At 37.9% G+C, this 20,688-nt stretch overlaps 1 protein-coding gene and 1 pseudogene across 3 annotated transcripts in view; one reads left to right on the top strand and one right to left on the bottom strand.

Moving 5' to 3' along the window:
• Tcea1 (transcription elongation factor A (SII) 1) overlaps positions 1-20,369 on the top strand; it is a 40,216-nt gene extending 19,847 nt beyond the window's left edge. For 2 of the 3 annotated variants that reach the window (NM_011541.4, NM_001159751.1), the window contains exons 3-10: positions 487-592; positions 9,204-9,291; positions 11,917-12,062; positions 13,200-13,256; positions 14,375-14,529; positions 15,877-16,023; positions 17,394-17,465; positions 18,816-20,369. In NM_011541.4, coding sequence (NP_035671.1) covers positions 487-592; positions 9,204-9,291; positions 11,917-12,062; positions 13,200-13,256; positions 14,375-14,529; positions 15,877-16,023; positions 17,394-17,465; positions 18,816-18,824 — 780 coding nt within the window. In that variant the 3' untranslated portion in view covers positions 18,825-20,369. The remainder of the gene's footprint in view (positions 1-486; positions 593-9,203; positions 9,292-11,916; positions 12,063-13,199; positions 13,257-14,374; positions 14,530-15,876; positions 16,024-17,393; positions 17,466-18,815) is intronic. The other variant, NM_001159750.1, reaches the window with a different exon arrangement.
• Gm6104 (predicted gene 6104) lies at positions 1,662-3,207 on the bottom strand (annotated as a pseudogene).
• Positions 20,370-20,688: the final 319 nt, after the last annotated feature.

Raw genomic sequence — 20,688 nt, forward strand, 5'->3', positions numbered from 1 at the left:
GTGAGTTCCAGGACAGCCAGGGCTATCCAGAGAAACCCTGTTTCGAAAAACCAAAAAAAAAAAACAAAAACAAAAACAACAAAAAAAAAAGTTACAGGCAGTGCTTGGAGGGAGTGTAGTGTAAATATAGGCATGCAGATGTTGGCCATTAATATCTCAGCTTACATTCTATGCAAGTATGTTTTACATCTTACATCTCACCTTCTTTATTTCTCCCTGAAAGACTGATTTTATTTCAGTAGTCCATTGGCCTTGATCTCATGTTACTGGGCTGTTGATCTCAATTGATCGTGCATTGATCAGACTAGTGCATGATCTAAAGATGTTTGTACTTCAGGTTTGTAGTGTGTGCTTTCAGCAGAATGCAAATAATCGGAAGTTTTAAAATCGTAAGCAGAAAGAGAGTTTGAAAAATAAGAAAGTGTAGTTAATGTACTAAATTGTTTGAAACGCATTGATGGACACTTTATTCTTGTTGCCTTGCAGTCCACAAGAATTGGAATGTCTGTCAATGCCCTTCGCAAGCAGAGCACAGATGAAGAAGTCACCTCTCTAGCCAAGTCTCTCATCAAATCCTGGAAAAAATTATTAGGTAAAATTGATCATTGCTTGCACGTGTTTATGATGTCCTGACTTGTTCAAATGCTGCTTTCTTTTAGACCTGTAAATTTAGATTTAGTGAAATCAGTGCTTTGTAATAAGATTGAGGGTCTAGTTTAATTTGCTTGAAAGATGTATGTAGCCTGGTTTATTAATTCTGTGGTCTCTGGCAGCTGTAACTATAGATAAACTCTTTCAGGGGTAAGTTTTCTGGGAAAGGTTATGCATGTTTTCTGAAGTGATTTTAAAATAACTTAACTTTTAGAAAACTTTAACTTTTAGCAAGGATACAATAATGACTAGATTTCTTTTGTCCAGATCAGCTTTTATTATTTTCCATAATCATCTCTTTTTTAATTTTAAATTTTTTATTTTATGTGCATTGTTGTTTTGTCTGCTTGTATGTCTTTGTGAGAGTGTTAGAGCCCCTGGAACTGGAGTTACTAGATATAAGTTACAAACAGCTGTCAGCTGCCATGTTGGTGCAGGGAATTGAACCCAGGTCCTCTGGAAGAGGAGCCAGTGCTCTTAACCTACTGAGCCATCTCTCCAGCCCCTCTTCTCTTCTCTTCTCTTCTCTTCTCTTCTCTTCTCTTCTCTTCTCTTCTCTTCTCTTCTCTTCTCTTCTTTCTCTCTCCCTCTCTCCCTCTCTCCCTCCCTCCCTCCCTCCCTCCCTCCCTCCCTTCCTTCCTTCCTCTCTCTTTCTCTCTTTCTCTCTCTCTTTTTCTTTTTCATTTGAGAGTAGGTTAAATGTGTTGTTTTCTTTTATTTTCTAATATTTAAGTATACATCTCAGAACAAGCTTTTCCTTTTCTATCTTAGTGTCCTTCATTTATTTGAGATAGGCTCCCATTATGTTGGCTTGGAACTTAGGATCCTGTCTCTAGAGTGTCTGGAGACTGACATTATAGGCATGTGCTTGCATTCCCAGCCCAAGCATATTTTCTTACACAATTCTAATAAATGAAAACAAGCTTTGGTGTAATACCAAATTTTGGTGTAATGGAACTTACAGTCCATGTTCTAGCTTGTTGCTATCTCTATGTATGTACTTCTTAATTTTTTTTTAATGTAATACTGTTTATTTAACTTCAAAAAGATTTCAGCATTCTAAACATACAAAAAATAACAGAATGTTGCAAATTGTGTTTAGGTCCAGAGGGTTCTTGAACTTCCATTGATGCAGTAGTTCTTTGCTTTGCTGACAATGATGAGTCCTACAGTTTCTTTAAAAAGTTTCAAACCTACTGCACTTAACTAAAGAAAAAACTCCAAACACTTCTCATGCCGACCGACCCCTCCCCCCTTTCCACAACTAAGAATGTCAGCAGAATGCTATGCCACTATATACAAACATAGGACAACCTGAAGCTAAATGGATGCCCACCGCAGTATCAACAGGTCCAGCCTCACAGTGCACGCCCTGAGCTACGGCCCCCTCCAAAAGGCATCTTCCCCTCACAGCCTCCACGCCAAACAAGGAGCATCAAGAATCTGTCTGGGTTGTTTCATTCTCTTTACAAACTATAGATATGTACAGTTGACAACTCAGGATTGCTAGCCAATAACCATATAGTTAACACTACCTTACGAGTTGAGAACAAAATGCCAGAAACATCTTCAAATGCCTTGTCACACCAACAGCAAAGTGCACTGAGTGAGGAGGACGCGAGAGTGCCTTTTCATTTTAAAAATGTTTGGAGCTATGTACAACTTTGATACAGTTTCAGGGCGCTCCGGACACCCACGGCCACTTCATGTAAACCACTGACACTTTGAGAAACTACAATATGATCGTGATCAAATTTTGTAATTAAACCTAACAAGGGCAATAGACACGACTCAAATAAGAGATGTGTCAATCACAGCGCTCTCCTACTCTAAGGTATTCACAAGGAGACAGAGCTTTTATTCATCTTCCTCCTCTTCCTCCTCCTCTTCTTCCTCTTCCTCCTCCTCTTCCTCTTCTTCCACCTTTTTCCGGGCAACTTTAACAGGACCCTTGGCACCATCAAACTTCCCTTTAGACTTATAGTCAGCAACATCCTTCTCATACTTCTCTTTCAGCTTTGCTGCCTTGGTGACATAAGGCTGCTTTTCATTGTCACTTAAGTTATTCCACATCTCACCCAGCTTTTTTGCCACATCTCCAATGGAGATGCCAGGGTTTGTGGATTTGATCTTGGGGCGGAATTCAGAACAGAATAAGAAAAATCCAGACGGAGGTCTTTTGGGGGCATTTGGGTCCTTCTTCTTCTTGCCTCCTTTAGCTGGTCCATAATCTTTCATCTCCCGATCATATCGGACTTTATCTGCCTTTGCCATTTCATCAAACTTTGATTTCTCTTTGCTAGACATGGTCTTCCACCTCTCCGAGCACTTCTTGGAGAACTCAGCAAAATTGACGGGAACCTCTGGGTTTTTCTTCTTATGTTCTTCCCTGCATGTCTGCACAAAGAAGGCATAAGCAGACATCTTGCCCTTTGGTTTCTTGGGGTCACCTTTAGCCATCCTGACTGTATTGTTCGCTAGTCTGGGCAGCGCAGGGCACGACGCGCGGCTCAGCGCTCCCCAGCCTCGCGCTAGCTGCCTCCACGAGAGCCGCCTTACTTCTTAATTTTTTGTTAACTTGATGCACGCTAGGGTTATCGAAGAAGAGGGAACCTCAACTGAGAACATGCCACCATAAGACTGACCTGTATGCAAGTGTGTGGAGCATTTTCTTGATTAATAATTAATGTGGGAGGGCCTGGCCCTCTGTGGAGGTGACAGCACTGAGTTGTAAAAGAAAGCAAATAGCCACGGAGAGCAAATTAGAAAGCAGCATTTGTTCCTCCAGAATCTCTGTTTCATTTCTACCTTGCTTCAGTTTCTGCCTTGGCTTTCCCTCAATGATAGTTGGTAAGCCAAATATGTCCGGTCCTACCTAAGTTGATTTTGGTCAGTCTTTTATTACAGCAACAGAGAAGCAAACTACGACACACAATAATGTCTTTATACTTTGTTGACCTCCAGTATCTAGTCTAGAATCGGGTTTAGGTGTTTTGTTTTGTTTCGGTTTTGTTATTTTACTTACTCACTTACATCCTGCTCAATGTCCCCCTCCCAGCCCTTCCTTCTTCAATTTGAGCAATTCCTTAAGCCCTATTTTTCCTTCTGTGATGGAGAATATACTAGACTTATTGTTTTGTTATTTATTATTTATTTAGGTAAGGTGTCATTTAATTCAGGTTAATCTTGAACTCAGTGTAGTAAGTGATGACCTTAAACTCCTGATTTTCCTGTCTGTACCTCTCAAATACTGGGATTACAAGCATGTAGGCTAGAGTTGTAGGCTACAGAAGCCAGAGAAACATGTAGATGCCTACGTGGAGAGCATAGCAAACTGGAGTCCAGAGAAAGTGGGTAGAGGAAGCAGCTGTTTGAAGAACCAGACTCTAGTATTTGGAATCAAATTTTGTGAGTAGCAGAAGCCAGCAGAAACCAATGAGCCATAAATACCTTAGGAGAGTCAGATTAACTGTTGGTTCTGAGCAGTTCTTTGAGAGGGAACTCATTTATTCCTATCTCCAGTTTTAGCACTAAATGAATGAAAAAAGAAATTAAACGGAAGGGCCTGACTGCTCCTAAGTATACTGGAGGAGAACGTTTATTTTAGACAAAGGGGAGACATAGCCAAAGTCAAAGACATCTGGGAAAGTAGAATGGTCACCTTAGACCATATGTTGAGGAGGGGACCTAGGGGAACCAGGTGTAGCAGCCAGGAAGCCCAAAAGAAAAGTAAGGAAAATGTCTGGACTATATTATAGGGAAGAATACCTGGGGGAAGGGCAGCCTAGCAGGGGTTGTGTATTCCAGTCCGGAAGGTCCACTCTGGGGTGCAGGGAGAACCTGGCAACCAGGTCCACTTTGATATGTTAAATAGGCACCTCCCACTCCCCCTTTGTTTCTAGTGGTATATCCCTTTTTTCTGGTTTGTCTACTGTTTTCTCATAACCATGATCAGGTTATACATCCAGAGTTGCAGCTCTCCCTAAGTGTATTAGATTCATAAGTCTCATACCCAATAAAAGTATGTATTTTACTGTTCCCCTTTTAAGATTTACTCTATGAGAGAGATTTTTTTTTTAAGATTTATTTATTATTATTATATCTAAGTACACTGTATCAACCATGTGGTTGCTGGGATTTGAACTCAGGACCTTCGGAAGAGCAGTCGGTGCTCTTAACCACTGAGCCATCTCTCCAGCCCCTATGAGAGAGATTTTAAGACCCTGAATCTGTCTTACATTCTGTCAGATCCCCTCCCCTTATTTAGTATTCATTATTTTTGCTCAGATCAGTCTTTATAGTGATGATTACAAAGTTTTTATTTCTTTGTCCTTGAAACCTCACTAAACAGTAAGAAAACATTGTCTTTCAAGTGGAGTCTTACTCTGTATGATGGGCTGCAATCTACTACTATTCGTTTGTATTTTTATTACCCCAAATTTGGCCCCCTGGGTGACCCCTCAGACTGGTTCCTAGGTTAGCACTCCTCAATGCTTTTGAGTACTTAGTAACATTCTGTATCTATCCATAGTGTGTATTGGGCTTGTATTGGTCTCTACTGCTGTGGTAAAACACCATGACCAGAAAATAACAGCTTGGGGAGGAAAGGATTTGTTTGTTGTACACATCCTGATCATAGACCCTTATGAAGGAAAGTCAGGCAGGGCAGGAATTTCAGAAGGAATCTGGAGGCAAGAACTAAAGCTCTCTCACAGGCCGTGAAGGAAAACTGCTTTCAGGCTTGATTCTCATAGTTTGCTAAGCTTGCTTTCTTATACACCCAGGACCATCCACCCAGAACTGACACCACAGGTGTCAGTACATTGCCTGGCTTCCCACACCAGTCATTACTCAAGAAAATGCCCCTACTGACTAGACTAGCTTACAGGCAATTAGATGGTGGCATTTCCTCTACAGATGTTCGTCTTTCCAGATAATTCTAGCTTGAGTTGACAAAAGACTAACCTGTTAAAGTAACTTTTATTCATCCAATGAAATTGTTTTTTCCTCCAAGGCTTATTTCCTCAGTCTGCTAACCTAGGCCTAGTCCTGGAAGCTTCTAGCCTACATACAATCTTAACTAGGCATAGAACGTTTTCAGCTTCTGAGACTTATGCTGAATAAGCTTGCCCTTTCTTCTTTTTTTCTGAATTCTGACTGACTGGTTCAACTCGGAGGTTCTGGCTCAAACTCCTCTCCAAGCTGTCTGATTTATTCTGCCTTCTCTGTCTTGGCCTCTCTTGAATTACTCTGCTTGTCCTCATACTAACTGTAGCAAACTGTTCCAATCTTCTAGTTCCTTCTCATTCTCTAGCTTGTTCTGTCTTCACCTGTATCTAGCTCTTTTCTCCTCAGCCTGTCTCTGTAATAACTGTCCTGGTAAAACAGCCTCCTCCTTCTTTCTCTCTTTTCTGTGGTGCTCTCTTAGGTAGCTTCCTTTTCCTGTTCTTAGGAGAGTTGGAAATATCCTAGATACTTGAGTGATTTGTCACTCAGTTAGACATCACTTTCAAACATGAGTACTTCCTTCTCCAAATTAACTTTACCTTCATTGTTTGGGTTTAAAGGTGTGTACTAAGGATTTGTCTCTATTCCAGCCAGAGGGCTTAAGTGTATGCCAAGGCTGAGCCGCACCATAACTAGAAACAGGTTTTTCCATTCAACAACACAATCCCAACGTTCACAGTGTGATCATATATCCTACAACACTAATCAGGACAAGGCCCATCAGTTTTTCTTGTCCCCGCTGGGTATGGCCACCTGGTTCTGTGTATGTATCCATTTGTGTTATCATTTTTATATATGAAATACTTTTTTGGTTTTCATTATAATTGTCATTTAATTGACTTCAGAATAATCCATTCAAATCACAATGCAGTGATTTTACTGTTGGCTGTTGTTAGCATTGTTTTTGTTGCTTTTAACTTAGTGGATGTTACACTCTTGAGTTTCTGCTTAAAATTGTTTTTTTTTTTTGTTGTTTTGGGGTTTTTTTTGTTGTTGTTGTTTGTTTAGTTGTTTGGTTTTTTTGTTTGTTTGTTTTTCAAGACAGGGTTTCTCTGTGTAGCCCTGGCTGTCCTGGAACTCACTCTGTAGACCAGGCTGGCCTCGAACTCAGAAATCCGCCTGCCTCTGCCTCCCGAGTGCTGGGACTAAAGGGTTGCGCCACCACCGCCCGGCTAAAATTGTTTTTAAAGATTTTTAATGTGGTTTAAAGATTTAGAACTCCTGCTGGTAGGTAGTGCATTTTTTAAAACTTTGTATATGTCAAAGCATTGACGTTTAAGCCTCATTGTAACCCACTGCTTTAGGTGCTATTTATAAACTCCTATTGTATGGTGAGAAAACACAGGCCAGTTCAGACATCTTAGAAACATTGGGTCAGTGGTAAATAGCTGGGCTTGAATATGACTATAGGTGGTCTAAGTACTTTCTTCCCTGCCAGTTGTGCTGAATTGGCACAACACTTTGTTGAATATTAGGACTGCCCTTACCCATCAATCTAAGACCTTGACCATACTAGATATCTTACTTAGGGTTTTACTGCTGTGAACAGACACCATGACCAATGTAAGTCTTATAAAGGCCAACATTTAATTGGGCTGACTTACAGGTTCAGAGGTTTAGTCCACTATCATAGAGGTGAGAGTAGGGCAGCATCTAGGTAGGCATGATGCAGTCAGAGCTGAGAGTTCTACCTCTTCATTTGAAGGCTGCTAGTAGAAGAATGACTTCCAGGCAGCTAAAATGAGGGTCTTAAGCCCACACCCACAGTGACACACCTACTCCGACAAGGTTACACCTAATAGTGCCACTTTTTAGATTGAGCATATTCAAACTGGCACACTAGGCAAGCATTCTGCCATTAAACCCTATTACATGTCTGTGGGAATGTTTGTAAAGCTGTTCATGCCTCTTAACTGTTCTGTCTTTGAGGATTGAACCCCCATACGCTGCCAGAGTGGTGAGGGCAGTGTATTGTGTTGCCTATTTCTCTTAAATACTTTCTACTCTACAACTCTGGGGCTGTCTCTTATTCCCCATAAGCCATTCCTTATCTATCTATCTATCTATCTATCTATCTATCTATCTATCTATTTATTTTGAGGCAAGGTTTCATTTATTTATTTATTTAGTTAGTTAGTTAGTTAGTTAGTTTGAGGCAAGGTTTCACTGTAGTCCTAACTGGCCTTGAACTCCCTATGACGACTGGACTGTTCTCAAACTCAGATTTGTTTGCCTCTACCTCCCAAGTGCTGGGTATGCACTCTACCGCACCCCTATGCCGTTATTAGTACAGGTATTCTGCTTCACAGTCTAAGGCATCTTAGGGTTTGGGGCTTTCTCGTTTGCTTGCTTTGTGATTAGGAGACAAGGACTCGCTATGTATCCCAAATTCTCAATCCTCCTGCCTCTGCCTCCTGGGTTTTGGGATCGTAAGAGTGTGGTTTTTTTTTCAGGCTTTTAAGGGAAATAGACAATAACAAAATGTGATACAATTTAGTATTGTGTGAAAACTAAAGTGTGTGTTCATGCTATAGCACAGAGAATTTTGTATTTTAGGTAATTGTATTTTGGGTTGATAAAATTATAGGCCTTTCTCTAGACATGCTGCTATTGGTCCCAAGCAGTGTAAGAATTGTCTGGAATTTTAGCAGTTATCATGCTTATATTTCATTGGCAGAGATTTAAGTTGAATGGATTTAGACAGAAGCATGGGATAAGATTATGTTTAAAAATTGCCTTCGTGGTCTTTATAATAACTTCAGTATTTTATGCAGAGAGTAGATGAACATTAAAAGGGCGGGATATGGCCAGACAGCAAAATATAGATAAGTGAAATAATTTCTACATTAGACCTAAATATTTTCTAAACCTAACTCTGCAACAGTTTTGAGTGGCTTAAGATGAATGGTTTCTGTTGCAAAAATAATTGCTTTGACTTTTACATGTATTCACAATGTTAAATCGATTTTCTCTAAGTTATTGGTTCTCAGCCTTCCTAATGCTTGGACCCTTTAATACAGGTCCTCATGTTGTGGTGAACTGACCTCCCCCAACCATAGAATTATTTCATTGCTACTTCATAACTGTAATTATGCCACTGCTATATGAATTATAATATGATTATCTGATATGCAGGATATGTGACCCACAAGTTGAGAACCACTGCTCTAAGTCTTAAAAAGAGTTTGGAATCTGCTGCTCTGTTGACAGATCATTCATTTTCAGAATGGGTGTGCTCACATTCATCCACATTCTTTCCTGTGTATATTTTTCTTTTAAACTTTCAGGTGCCATTGGCATGTGAATTTCTGTTTCTTTCCAAGTTACAATTTAGGAATGTTGATTATGAGCCTATTATGAATAATATCCCAGTATATATGCTAATATAATACTTTGCTTATATTTATATAATTGTGGGAAATTGAAGGTTTTAATGATCTTTGGGGCTTGATCATTTAGTGTGTATTGTCTATTAATGTACAGTACTTTGATTGTTTTCATTTTTAACAAAAGTAGACTGTTTAGGAATTTGATAAATTTTTCAGATGGACCATCAACTGATAAAGACCCTGAAGAAAAGAAAAAAGAGCCTGCAATTTCATCACAGAATAGCCCTGAAGCAAGAGAAGAAAGGTAGCTCACTTTGTATGTAAATTGATCTCTGCTAAGGTTGCTGTCTTAGGATTTCTATTGCTGTGATAAAGAATATGATCAAACTTGGCAGTGGTGGGTAATACATGCCTTTCATCTCAGTAATTAGGAGGCGGAGTCGAATGGGTCTCTAAGTTGGCCAGGACAACAGAGAAACCCTGTCTCAAAAAAAAAAGAACAACAACAACATCAAAAAAAAAAAAAAAAAAAAAAAACCCAAAAAACAAAAGAAGCAGAAAATAAAGGATCAATAGGGTACATATCCCAGGACAAGTTCGTTGAGGGATACCAAAGCAGGAAGCCATGGAGGAATGTTGCCTTACTGGCTTGGTACTTAAGGCTTGTTGCTCTTTTTTATACAATCCAGGACCACCTGCCCAATTGTGGCACCATCCACGGTGAACAGGACTCTCATCAATCACTAATTAAAAAGTGCCCCATAGCCTGATCTGTGGGCAATCTAGTGGAGACCTTTTCTCAGTTGAGGTTTCTCTTACCAGATAACTCTAGTTTGTGTCATGTTAACAACAACATCAACAAAACAAAAACAAAAAAAAAACAGCAATAGTAACTAGGTAGTTTACCTGCTCCATCACTTTTTTTGGTCTTCTGGTCTTCCCTTCACTACTCTTCCCACTGTCTAGTCAAATGGGACTAGTACACGTGTATGCTAACTTTAAAAAATTTAGCAAGATTTCTTAGAATTTTAGAAGGAAAAATAGAAGTCTACATAAATAAAATGAAATTATTTATTTTATACTTTTAATAAGTTTGAATAAGATTGCTAGGGCTAGCAATAATAAATCCGATATGAAGGTACTGATTAGGGATTGACCCTGGAACTCATTTGCCTTTTGAGTACTTTTCCTCCCAGATTTAGCCATTTAAAAGAAAATGAGTTTTCAGTGTATTTTTATTAGTAATTGAAGTTTAGGTGGCGTTTATCTGCTAAAGCCTTGCATCTGTCCAATACAGAACCAGGAAGAAGCAATAGAGGACTGTCCAGAAAAGTCTGAGGTATAATAAAAAGAAAGGTGATTTGAAGTTGAGCAAGGTTTTGTATTTTGGTGCAAGAATTTGAAAAACAGTTGATTTAAATGGGTCTTCATTTGTCCACACAGGCAGTTTGCAGTGTTTTGGCTAAGTCTGGCCATAGGCAAAGAAATTAAAGAAATATTTAAGAAGTTTTTAGTTTAACATTGGTTGGGGACTAGAGTTGTAGTTAATTTGGTGTAGTGCTTGCTGAGCATATGCAAAGCCCAGGATTCAATTTCTAGGATTCCATAAAATAGGGCATAGTGGCACACATCTGTAATCCGAGTCAGAAGGATGAGAAATTTAAGGTCATTCTTGGCTTATATAGAGAGTTCGGGGCCAGCCTTGGCTACATGACACCCTATCTCAAAAGTAAACAGTCATTTTTTTATTTACTGCTTGCAGATACCAATCTATACTTATATATTATATATATATTCTTAAAGATAGGCACAGGATTAAATCCCAGCTCTTGCTTTTAGGAAACTTAGTCTTGCAGGGGAGTATGTATGAGAGCTATGTTCAAACCGCCGTGTAAACAGTATTTTCTAAGTAGGTCATAGGAGATGGTCTCTGAAGAACTGACTATAAAGTTAGATGACACAGATGACTCTCACGTCTGTAGTAGCCAGTTCTGGTGTCTAACAGTTCAAGCTCAGAGTCTTCCTTCTCTTGAGTGCTTCAGTTAAAGTGAGCACAACCACAGGCCTTGTCTTGGAGAGAAGGGGTGGAGATGCATTCTTTTTTTTTTTAAGATGTATTTATTCATGTATGTGAGTACACTGTAGCTGTACAGATGGTTGTGAGCCACCATGTGGGGGTTGCTGGGAATTGAACTCAGGACCTTCAGAAGAGCAGTCAGTGCTCTTCACTGATGAGCCATCTCCAGCCTGAGGAGATGTATTCTTATTAGCAAGCACAGCAAGTTAGTTCTACAGTGGACAAGAGGGCACAGGCAGCATAATTAGTCTTTGAAAAAGATTTGTGATAGATACCATTAATATGACAAAACTGAACTGAAAACTAGACAGAAACATTTTGAAAATAACTTGTTCTGGTGAATGTCCAACAGAAGTTAATCAGATGTAATTGAAATTTTGGAGTTGATTAGAAAATTTTTAGACTATTCAGATTGATGCTAGTATTTCTAGGAAGAAATCTTTTTACAATTCTGAAACAATAAACCTGCTCTTGTCTTAAAGAGTTTTATTAGAACCTTATTGTCTAACTACAACAGATGTTTTTAAGCAATTTTTTTCTATTTTGCCTGCAAGTTGCCTCTAATCCTATCCCCTCATCCCTTTTCTTAAACCAAGATCCCTGCTTTTTATGTACTATGCTGAGCTATAATATATACTTTTTTTTCTGTTTGAAATAGTGTAGTGCAGCCTGTAGTGGTGCACACATTAATCTGAGCACTTGAGGAAGAGGCAGGAAGACCTGACTTGAGACCAGCCTGGTCTACTTAAGAGACCCCAAGTATTTATTTTTAGAAAAGTAATGCTAATGCTATTATGAAGGGTTTCCTGATTGTTTTCTGCTCTGTGTATTTATATATGTTGTGTATTTTAGTAGTTCCAGCAGCAATGTAAGCAGCAGAAAGGATGAGACAAATGCTCGAGATACATATGTTTCATCTTTTCCTCGGGCACCAAGCACTTCTGATTCTGTGCGATTAAAATGTAGGGAGATGCTTGCTGCAGCTCTTCGGACAGGAGGTAAGTTTAGTGTTTGTTTGCTCTTTAGCCTTTTGTAACCCTATGTCATCTTTACCTTTGTGTTAGTGTTTTATAGGTATCTCCCTGCTGATAGCTCCCACCACTTAGCTTAGGAGTTTGTTGTTAGTAGCAGTTATTAAAGGGCAGTATAAAGAGTAACTCAGGACACTGGGACCTCCTATAGACAGAGCCTTCTAGGGTGTTGATACCTTTTCTGATTCATGCTAATTTAAGCTTTTCCCACACAAATCTTTAATCTGCAAGCTCGTTACCCTGACCTTAGATTGAGAGGTAATAACACTGAATAGTCAAATGTTAGTATGACATAAAGTATTAAGTTTTATATTAATAATTCTTTTTTTTTTTACTTTTTTATAGTTAGAAAAGCAGAATGTATTTATAGTTTATACTTATGTAAAAAGTACTACAAAGGACTGATCTTAGACTTAACATGTAAATTTTAGACTTTAGGGATCCATATACGGTGTGAATATGGATAACATAATGTGGTATCCATAAAATATGTCAAATGTATGTGTATTAATTAAGAAAGTAAGCTTGATTGGCAGGATATTTGACATTTTATACAAACTCATTCTTTTTCTTTTCAGTTATGCTGAACTATGCATAGCTAGGATGACCAGTTTAGCTCTTTACTTGGTTCTTTCTACTTTAATTTCCTTATTGTTTCTGTGTATTTTTCCCCCTTTTCTTTCTAGCAGTTCTATTTATTCTTTCTGTCCTTTTGAGCATTTGTGGAATTCTTCTGAGTATGTCTGTGTATGTGACTGGCAAATGAAATGAGTAGTTTCTCTGTGCTGAAGCCTGAGTCACAAGAGACAGGACAGTTCTTCCTAATATCTGTTCTTTCTCTTCTCTTTGTTGGAACACCCAGAATTTATGGTCTTATGAAATGAGGAATTGCCTAGTATGTGAATTGTTTTTCCTCAGGAACAGGAGTCATCAATGCAGGAGTGCTGTGGCAGAGACCTTAGACAAAGCCTAGAAGACAGGAGTAGTGGGCAGTAAGATACCAGATCTAACTCAGAGATTCTTTACAGAAGGCAAATGGACTTGAAGAAATAGAAATGGTTTGCTTACACTTTACAATAATGAGTTTTTCATTCTTATTCCTAGATGATTATGTTGCAATTGGAGCTGATGAAGAAGAACTGGGATCTCAGATTGAGGAAGATATCCTTTGTGTGCACATCCATATCTATCTGTGTTTAGTAATCTGTGAGGTTTTCTTGTCCACTTTCTTCTGCTATATAAGTCAGAGTTTTATCCTGTATTTTCTTAGGAAGGAGAAGGGTATCATGTTAATTTATTTCACTTGTTTCTTTGTCATTCAAATCCTGTTTGTTTGTTTGTTTGTTTGTTTGTTTGTTTGTTTTGAGACAGGGTTTCTCTGTATAGCCCTGGCTGTTCTGGAACTCACTCTGTAGACCAGGCTGGCCTCAAACTTAGAAATCTGCCTGCCTCTGCCTCCCAAGTGCTGGGATTAAAGGCGTGCGCCACCACTGCCCGGCGTCATTCAGATCTTAACAGCCTATGTTTGATGGTAGTTTTGTCTTTCTGTCTTTGCAAATTGGGAATGTAGCATCTGAATTTAAGTTGTGTAAACTGGCAGGAAATATAAAGGTCGCTCAGTGGAGAGCCTCAGCAGAGTACTCACAGTCCCCTGTTCTTTCTGGCAGAGCATGTGTTTATGCCTGGCACCACAGAAAAGACTGTGAGAGAGGACTTACGTGAAGTACCTCGGTGGCAGTATAAGATGAAACTCTTCTTTTTGTGGAACTGGTCTTTGTAAAAAGTGAGCTCCTCCAGTCTTTATTTTGAACTGGCCTTCTGTGGAGAAGAGACTGCTGTAATCATTTTGTCACGAGCTGGTAAATGAGTGAGCTGAGCCTTCAGAAATGTCGCCTACGGTCTCTTCGCAGAAGACCTCCAAGGGACCTGTGGCTATGCTACAAATTTAAGATCCATAGTGGGATTCAGAGTTGGGCAAGTTAACAGCTTGTGTAATTATAATTTCTCAAATACTTGCTAACTTGGGTTGTGGCAGTTACTCTTGCATGCTTTTGACATTAAGCATTAAAAAATAAAAAGCATTACTTAGTCAAAGTTGTAAAGAGTAACACTATGACCAGTAACAGATGAAGGAATATGAAAGAAGTGTTTTCTTATCCTTTATCTAAATTGGAAACCATTTTTACAAATTGCTTAAAAATTTAAGAATTATGAATTTGACAGGACAAACAAAGTTCTTATCTGTATAGCTTATTCTTTTTTCCTTAATGGCCAAGTACCTATATATCAAGAAATAAGGAATACAGACATGAAATACAAAAACAGAGTACGAAGTAGGATATCAAATCTTAAAGATGCAAAGAATCCAAATTTAAGGAAAAATGTGCTGTGTGGGAATATTCCTCCTGATCTATTTGCTAGAATGACAGCAGAGGTGAGCAAGTCTGTATATAAGTGTTATATAAATATCTCATGTGCTGCAAAAACAACTATGGTACATTTATATATTAGGAACACTCAAGATTATTTACTCCATTGATATTGTTGGTTTATTCCTTTTGTCTTGAGCTGTCCAGATGTTCTTTGTGTGGTACATTAAATATTTGGACCCATTTATCGCTTGAATTTATATGAATTGTGAATCTTTTAGTTATGAACAGACTTTGTATCCTTTAAGCCATTTACCATGGTTAAAAACTAAACTTGGGGGCTGGAGAGATGGCTCAGCGGTTAAGAGCATTGACTGCTCCTCCAAAGGTCCTGAGTTCAAATCCCAGCAACCACATGGTGGTTCACAACCATTTGTAATGAGATCTGATGCCCTCTTCTGGCGCATCTGAAGACAGCTACAGTGTACTTACATATAATGAATAAGTCTTAAAAAGAAACCTATAAACTTAGCCATCTTACTGGTTATTTCTTAAATAAATGTAGAAAACTATGGGGTAGATTCATAGTCTGCTATTTATAGACATTAGCCATAGTGTATCTACAATTTTGATTTTATTAACCATCCATCAGAGTAATAGTAACTTTTGAAATAGCTAATAAAGTTTATCTTCATGAAATTTTGTTTTAAAATACCTAAAACTTCTGCAAAGCAGAAAACACAATTATATATCAGATTCTATATATCCATCACCTGAGTTCTACCTACTTTTTGAGAATTTGTCTTCCTTTTTTTGCATACTTTTTTTTTCATCCTTATCTCTTGAATCTATGTCAAGCATAATGCTTTTGTATCTACATGCCCTCTACTAAGTCCTGTCGGGGACTTTTCGAACCTTCTCAACAACCTCCTGGGTATTTTTTGTTATAGTAATTATTTCAGTGACTGAAGAAGCTCTCTTTACTATGGACCATCAGACTCTCCTTGATGCTACTTTTTCTGGCACAGAAAGGAATCCTGGTATATTCTGTGTACTTGCCTCAAAATAAATCCAGACCTTCCTCTGAAGGCCCCTGGTTTCTCTGAGGATGGCATGGGTAGTGATAGTATTTAGACCACTTTGTGAATACTAGAGTTGCTAATTGCTACAGGTTTTCATTGTTAGTTTAGAAACAGTATGTGGATCTAATTTTTACATAAATATTTACAAGTCATTAAAGAGATTTTGAAAGGAAGCAAATTATTTTAAATCTTCTGAGGGACATTATTAAAATTTTATAAGCTGATTTTACTTTTATTGTTGATTATTGCTAAGCTATGCGAACATGAAAACATTCAGGATATAGAATAGCTATAGAAAGTATCTGATGGATACTGCCATTTTTGCCATAGGAAATGGCTAGTGATGAGCTCAAAGAGATGAGGAAAAACCTGACCAAAGAAGCCATCAGGGAGCATCAGATGGCCAAGACTGGTGGGACCCAGACTGACTTGTTCACTTGTGGCAAATGTAAAAAGAAGAACTGCACTTATACACAGGTTTGTGATTGAATGTGCTCTCATGTTCACATTAAGAATGTTTCACTCCTGTTTCAGAGTAAAGATAATCACAGAATCTGTAATTCTTCTGACCTCTTAGTGAAAAAGTGCTTTCTCAGTAGATTCCAACTAATTGAAGATAAAACATTTAATATGAAAACTGTAGTGGCTATATAAAATAAAAGATGTACTACAATGACCAGGTTGTTTTTAACAGCTTATAAGCAGTTACTGGTTACTTTGTCAGAGTAAGCAGGACCATATAGTTTAAGGGAAGTTCTCCACTCTCTTCACACAGCCTGTGAGTACTTTAGGTTTAACTACCTTATAGAGAGATGTTCACAGAGAACAGAAAATTGCCTACTTCAGGGGCCTAGATACTATTGCCATTGAGTACAGAAGAGCCGAGATTTTTTTTTTTTAAAGTGAGGGGTGTGTGTGTGTCTGTGTGTGTGTGTGTGCGTGCGTGCGTGTGTGCGTGTGTGCGTGTGTGTGTGTGTGTGTGTGTGTGTTTGTGTGTGTGTGTGTGTGTGTGTGCGCGCGCTTACACATGTGAAGACCAGAGGGGTATTTGAGTCTCTTCTTCTACCATGGATTTGGGGCTCAAACTCAAGTTGTTAGGGTTGATGGCAAGTACGTTTACATACTGATCCATCTCACAGGGCAAGAAGGACTTTTTAGAGTGTTTGTTTCCTTCTCCTCCTCTTCCTTTTAGATTTATTTATGTTTTATGTATTTTCTCTGCATGTTGTCATGTATCATATGCATCTTCATGCCCTTGGAAATCGGAAGAGGCTGGCATATCTTCTAGAATTGGATTTATGGATGGTTGGGAAGTACCAAGCTGGTGCTGGGACTAGATCCTTGGTCCTCTGCAAGAATGGCAAATGCTTGTAACTGCTGAGTCATCTCTTCAGTCCTTATTAGAATATTTCTTTACTTTTTTGTTGTTTGTTTGGTTGTTTGGTTGGTTGGTTGAGACAGGATTGCTCTGTGTAACAGCCCTGACTTGTCCTAGAACTCTGTAGACCAGGCTGACTTAAAACTCAGAGATTCTCCTGCTTCTGCCTCCCGAGTGCTAGAATTAAAGGTGTGTACCAGCACAATTTAATCTTGACTTTTAGAGAATTTCTTTTCCCACTTACCTGGATAAATTACACATGAAGGACAACAGAATAAGAAAAATGACGTTTGAAAATATATGCTCTTTTTCCAATGGTGTATTTGAACTTCTATAAGCTCTTGCACATCTTAAGGTAATATCACTGGAGTTACTGTATATCTTTATGTAGAATGCTCTTATATGGGTTGGATTATTTTTAATGGTCATTCATTCAAAAAGTAATGATTTTCATTTAATTCTACTGTAGGTGCAAACTCGTAGTGCTGATGAACCAATGACAACATTTGTTGTATGTAATGAATGTGGAAATCGGTGGAAGGTATGGCACACCCTGGCATGTATATCAAAACTTTATAAGCTGACTAACATATAAAACTTTATAAGCTGACTAACATATAAAACTTTATAAACTGACTAACATATAAATCTGTACCCTCCTAAGACTTAATCTTACTAACACATATATTTTAATACCAGGGAAAAATACTAAATTATTGTCACACATTCCCATTACATTTTTATCTTGGAAAAATTTATAGAGCTCTATGATATCAGAGTTTGTTTTAGGAATTATATTGGGCTTAGTTGTGGGTTTGTAGCTTTTCAGTAAACATTTATTTTGCTTTTTTATTATTAAGTTCGTCTCATACAAGCAAGTTTATGCTTGTTATGTATCTGTTCTTTGCTTTTTATACAAACATGTATAAAATGTACTCTAGTTACTCACCCTTAGTCTCATCTCTCACCTACCCGTCAATCCTTCTGAGTCCCTTCCTCACATTAATGCTGTTTTGTTGTGTGACCCTCTGAGTTTAACCAGGCCAGTCTGTATGACTGCAGGTTTTGAACTGTTCATTAGAGTTTCTATTGCTTCAGCCCCAGAATTTACCAATAGTTAAGCAAGGAGTAGGGTTCTGTGATTCCCTCCTGACTTCAGATTGACTGTTGATGACACTTCAATTTTTGTACAGGCCAGTGGAAAACTAATTTTTGAGTGACTTTGTTTTTTTAAGCTAAAAAAACAAAATATAAAATTAGGATTGCACATCAATCTCAATATTACTTTTATTATTAATAATGATGGGGATATTACTGGTGTGGGATCGGGAGATACCCATAGTAGGGATAAGTCTTTGGACCACACAATAATTAGAATTCCCTTGCCGCTCACTCACTCAACTATGACTTCCTCATGTAGTAGGCATAGCTGATACTTAAGCTCCCTCTCTGTCATCCTCGTTTCCAGTCCTGGTAGACAGACTTGCCTGTCCAGATTCTCTCTTAGATCTGTTATACATGCTCCGTAATTTTTATCTCTGCTTACTCAAGTATTATGCAGTTTGTTTTAATACAAGCAGTTTACTAAAACATGTTGTACCATATGGTATTTAACAAATATAAGAAGTTTAGTTTAGTGTAGAAAGCTAATAAGAATTGTTATTTAACCAAGAAACATTAGAGAAATACTTTTTAAAACATCAAAGGCTTTATATATTTGGTCTTCATTACATAGTCCTTGTAATTTTTTGGTGGAGGGTAAAAATGAGTGGCTACTATGTATAAAAATTATTTTTCAAAAATACCTTTTTAACAAAGTATTTAAAATGAATATATATACACCATTCCTTGTATTTGTAAACCTTACAAAATATTTCTTTTGTCTTTGCAGTTCTGTTGAGTTTGGAAGAATTGGCAAAGTATCTGGACCATTAAGAAAAACTAATTTTGTAATTAGCTTTAAAATTAAGCCAGGCAACTCGTTTCCTTGCAAGTGAAATTTGTAAACAACATACATCTCATGGGTTGGTCTTTGTTGTTCACCTGACAGTCTGTCTTAAATGCCTTCTGTGGTCTCAGATCAGCTGGGAGACCATAAAATAATGATATAATGTGTTGCTTTGTTTTTCTCTTTCATAAGTTGATGTTGCATTTTATTAAATATTAACTTTTTATAGCCTAGAACACAAAAATTTTGTTGATCTGTTAATGCATAAAGATAAATTGCTTTTCTCATTGGTATGTACCTAAACATGTTAAAAGGAAAAGGCATAATATAAATTTTTAGAGTTACCAAATGTAGTGTGTATTCCAATAGTATGTGGCCAGCTTATCAAAGTTGTGCACACAATTTGAACTAGCATATTACTTTACTCTTAATTACTGTGCTCACAAAGCCTCGGATCCTTGGATCTCTTGCATCTGTGACTAACCACAGTGATCATTTCTTTTATTTCTCATACATATATAATACCATTTTTTAATAGATTTTACTCTGAAAACGGACTTGGTTTATTTTATTTGACTTTGTGCTATATTTTAGTTTTATAGAACTCTGTTATAATTTCCTAAGCTTTTCATAAAGCCCACCACAGGTATACTTCTGATGAATTGTCCCCAATAGGAAGACATGCTATGAAGAAAATGTTAGTATCTTAGTAGAGTTCCTGGAGGCAGCATGACTGTACTTGCACTTGGAAACCTACTGACCAAGGATTAAGCCTGAGAACTGTGTAAATCATTAAGCTATGCTCTTTGTGTATGGAGGTTGCAAAAAAAGGCACCTCCTTTAGACTGAATCTTTTGTGCTGAAATTTTTCTTACATGATGATGTCAAGCCAGCTGAAATGTAGGCTGTAGCAAATAGTTTTACAAAACATATTTCACAATTAAGTTTTACTTTTTAAATGTGTCCCACTTGTTTTGCTAGTAATAAGCAGTGGTTTTCACATCGTCTTCCTGACACAGATGTTGTAATGCATATAGTAAAGGCCACTTTTATAAATTAAGTGCTTCTGCCTGTGTTCAGACTCCTGTGTAAAAACCGTTGCACAAGCTTTGCACTCTTCTATGCTCTGCTTTGTAGACCGTTTGTCATAACATGGAAAACAATATGTCCATGTTAAAAGGATTGGTCTGCCGGGCGTGGTGGCCCACACCTTTAATCCCAGAACTCGGGAGGCAGAGGCAGGCGGATTTCTGAGTTTGAGGCCAGCCTGGTCTACAGAGTGAGTTCCAGGACAGCCAGGGCTATACAGAGAAACCCTGTCTCAACCCCCCTCCCCCCCCCAAAAAAAAGATTGGTCCATGGATAATTTCTGTCACTTTAAAAATAAAGTACAGTTTGAAAGAATTAGTTTAAAAGTAATAAGGTTAAAATAGTCCCACTTTTAAGTGATCCATTTTAAAATTTGTAAATCAATAAAGTTTTTTGTTGTTAAACATACATGTTTTTTGTCTTTTTAAATTTTTTTATGTTGAAACAAATCTGAAAGAGTAAGCCAGTCCCAATTAAATGGTTTCCTTATAAGAGATCTGATGGCTTCCTCTGGCCTGAGTACACTGCACACATGTGGTACATAATCGTGCGTAAAAGAGTCCTGCACATAAATAATTTTTAAAAGTTAAGATATTTTTGAGGTTGTTGAGATTGAAAAGGTAAATGTTTGTTGTTTTAGAACACCATAGGTCTGGGTAGAGTAGTCCTTCCTGTACCTGAGAGCGTGTCAGCAAGCACCAGAACATGAGTGTGCTTTGACTAGGCT

This window comes from Mus musculus, chromosome 1 (genome assembly GCF_000001635.26).
Source record: "Mus musculus strain C57BL/6J chromosome 1, GRCm38.p6 C57BL/6J".
NCBI lineage: Eukaryota > Metazoa > Chordata > Mammalia > Rodentia > Muridae > Mus > Mus musculus.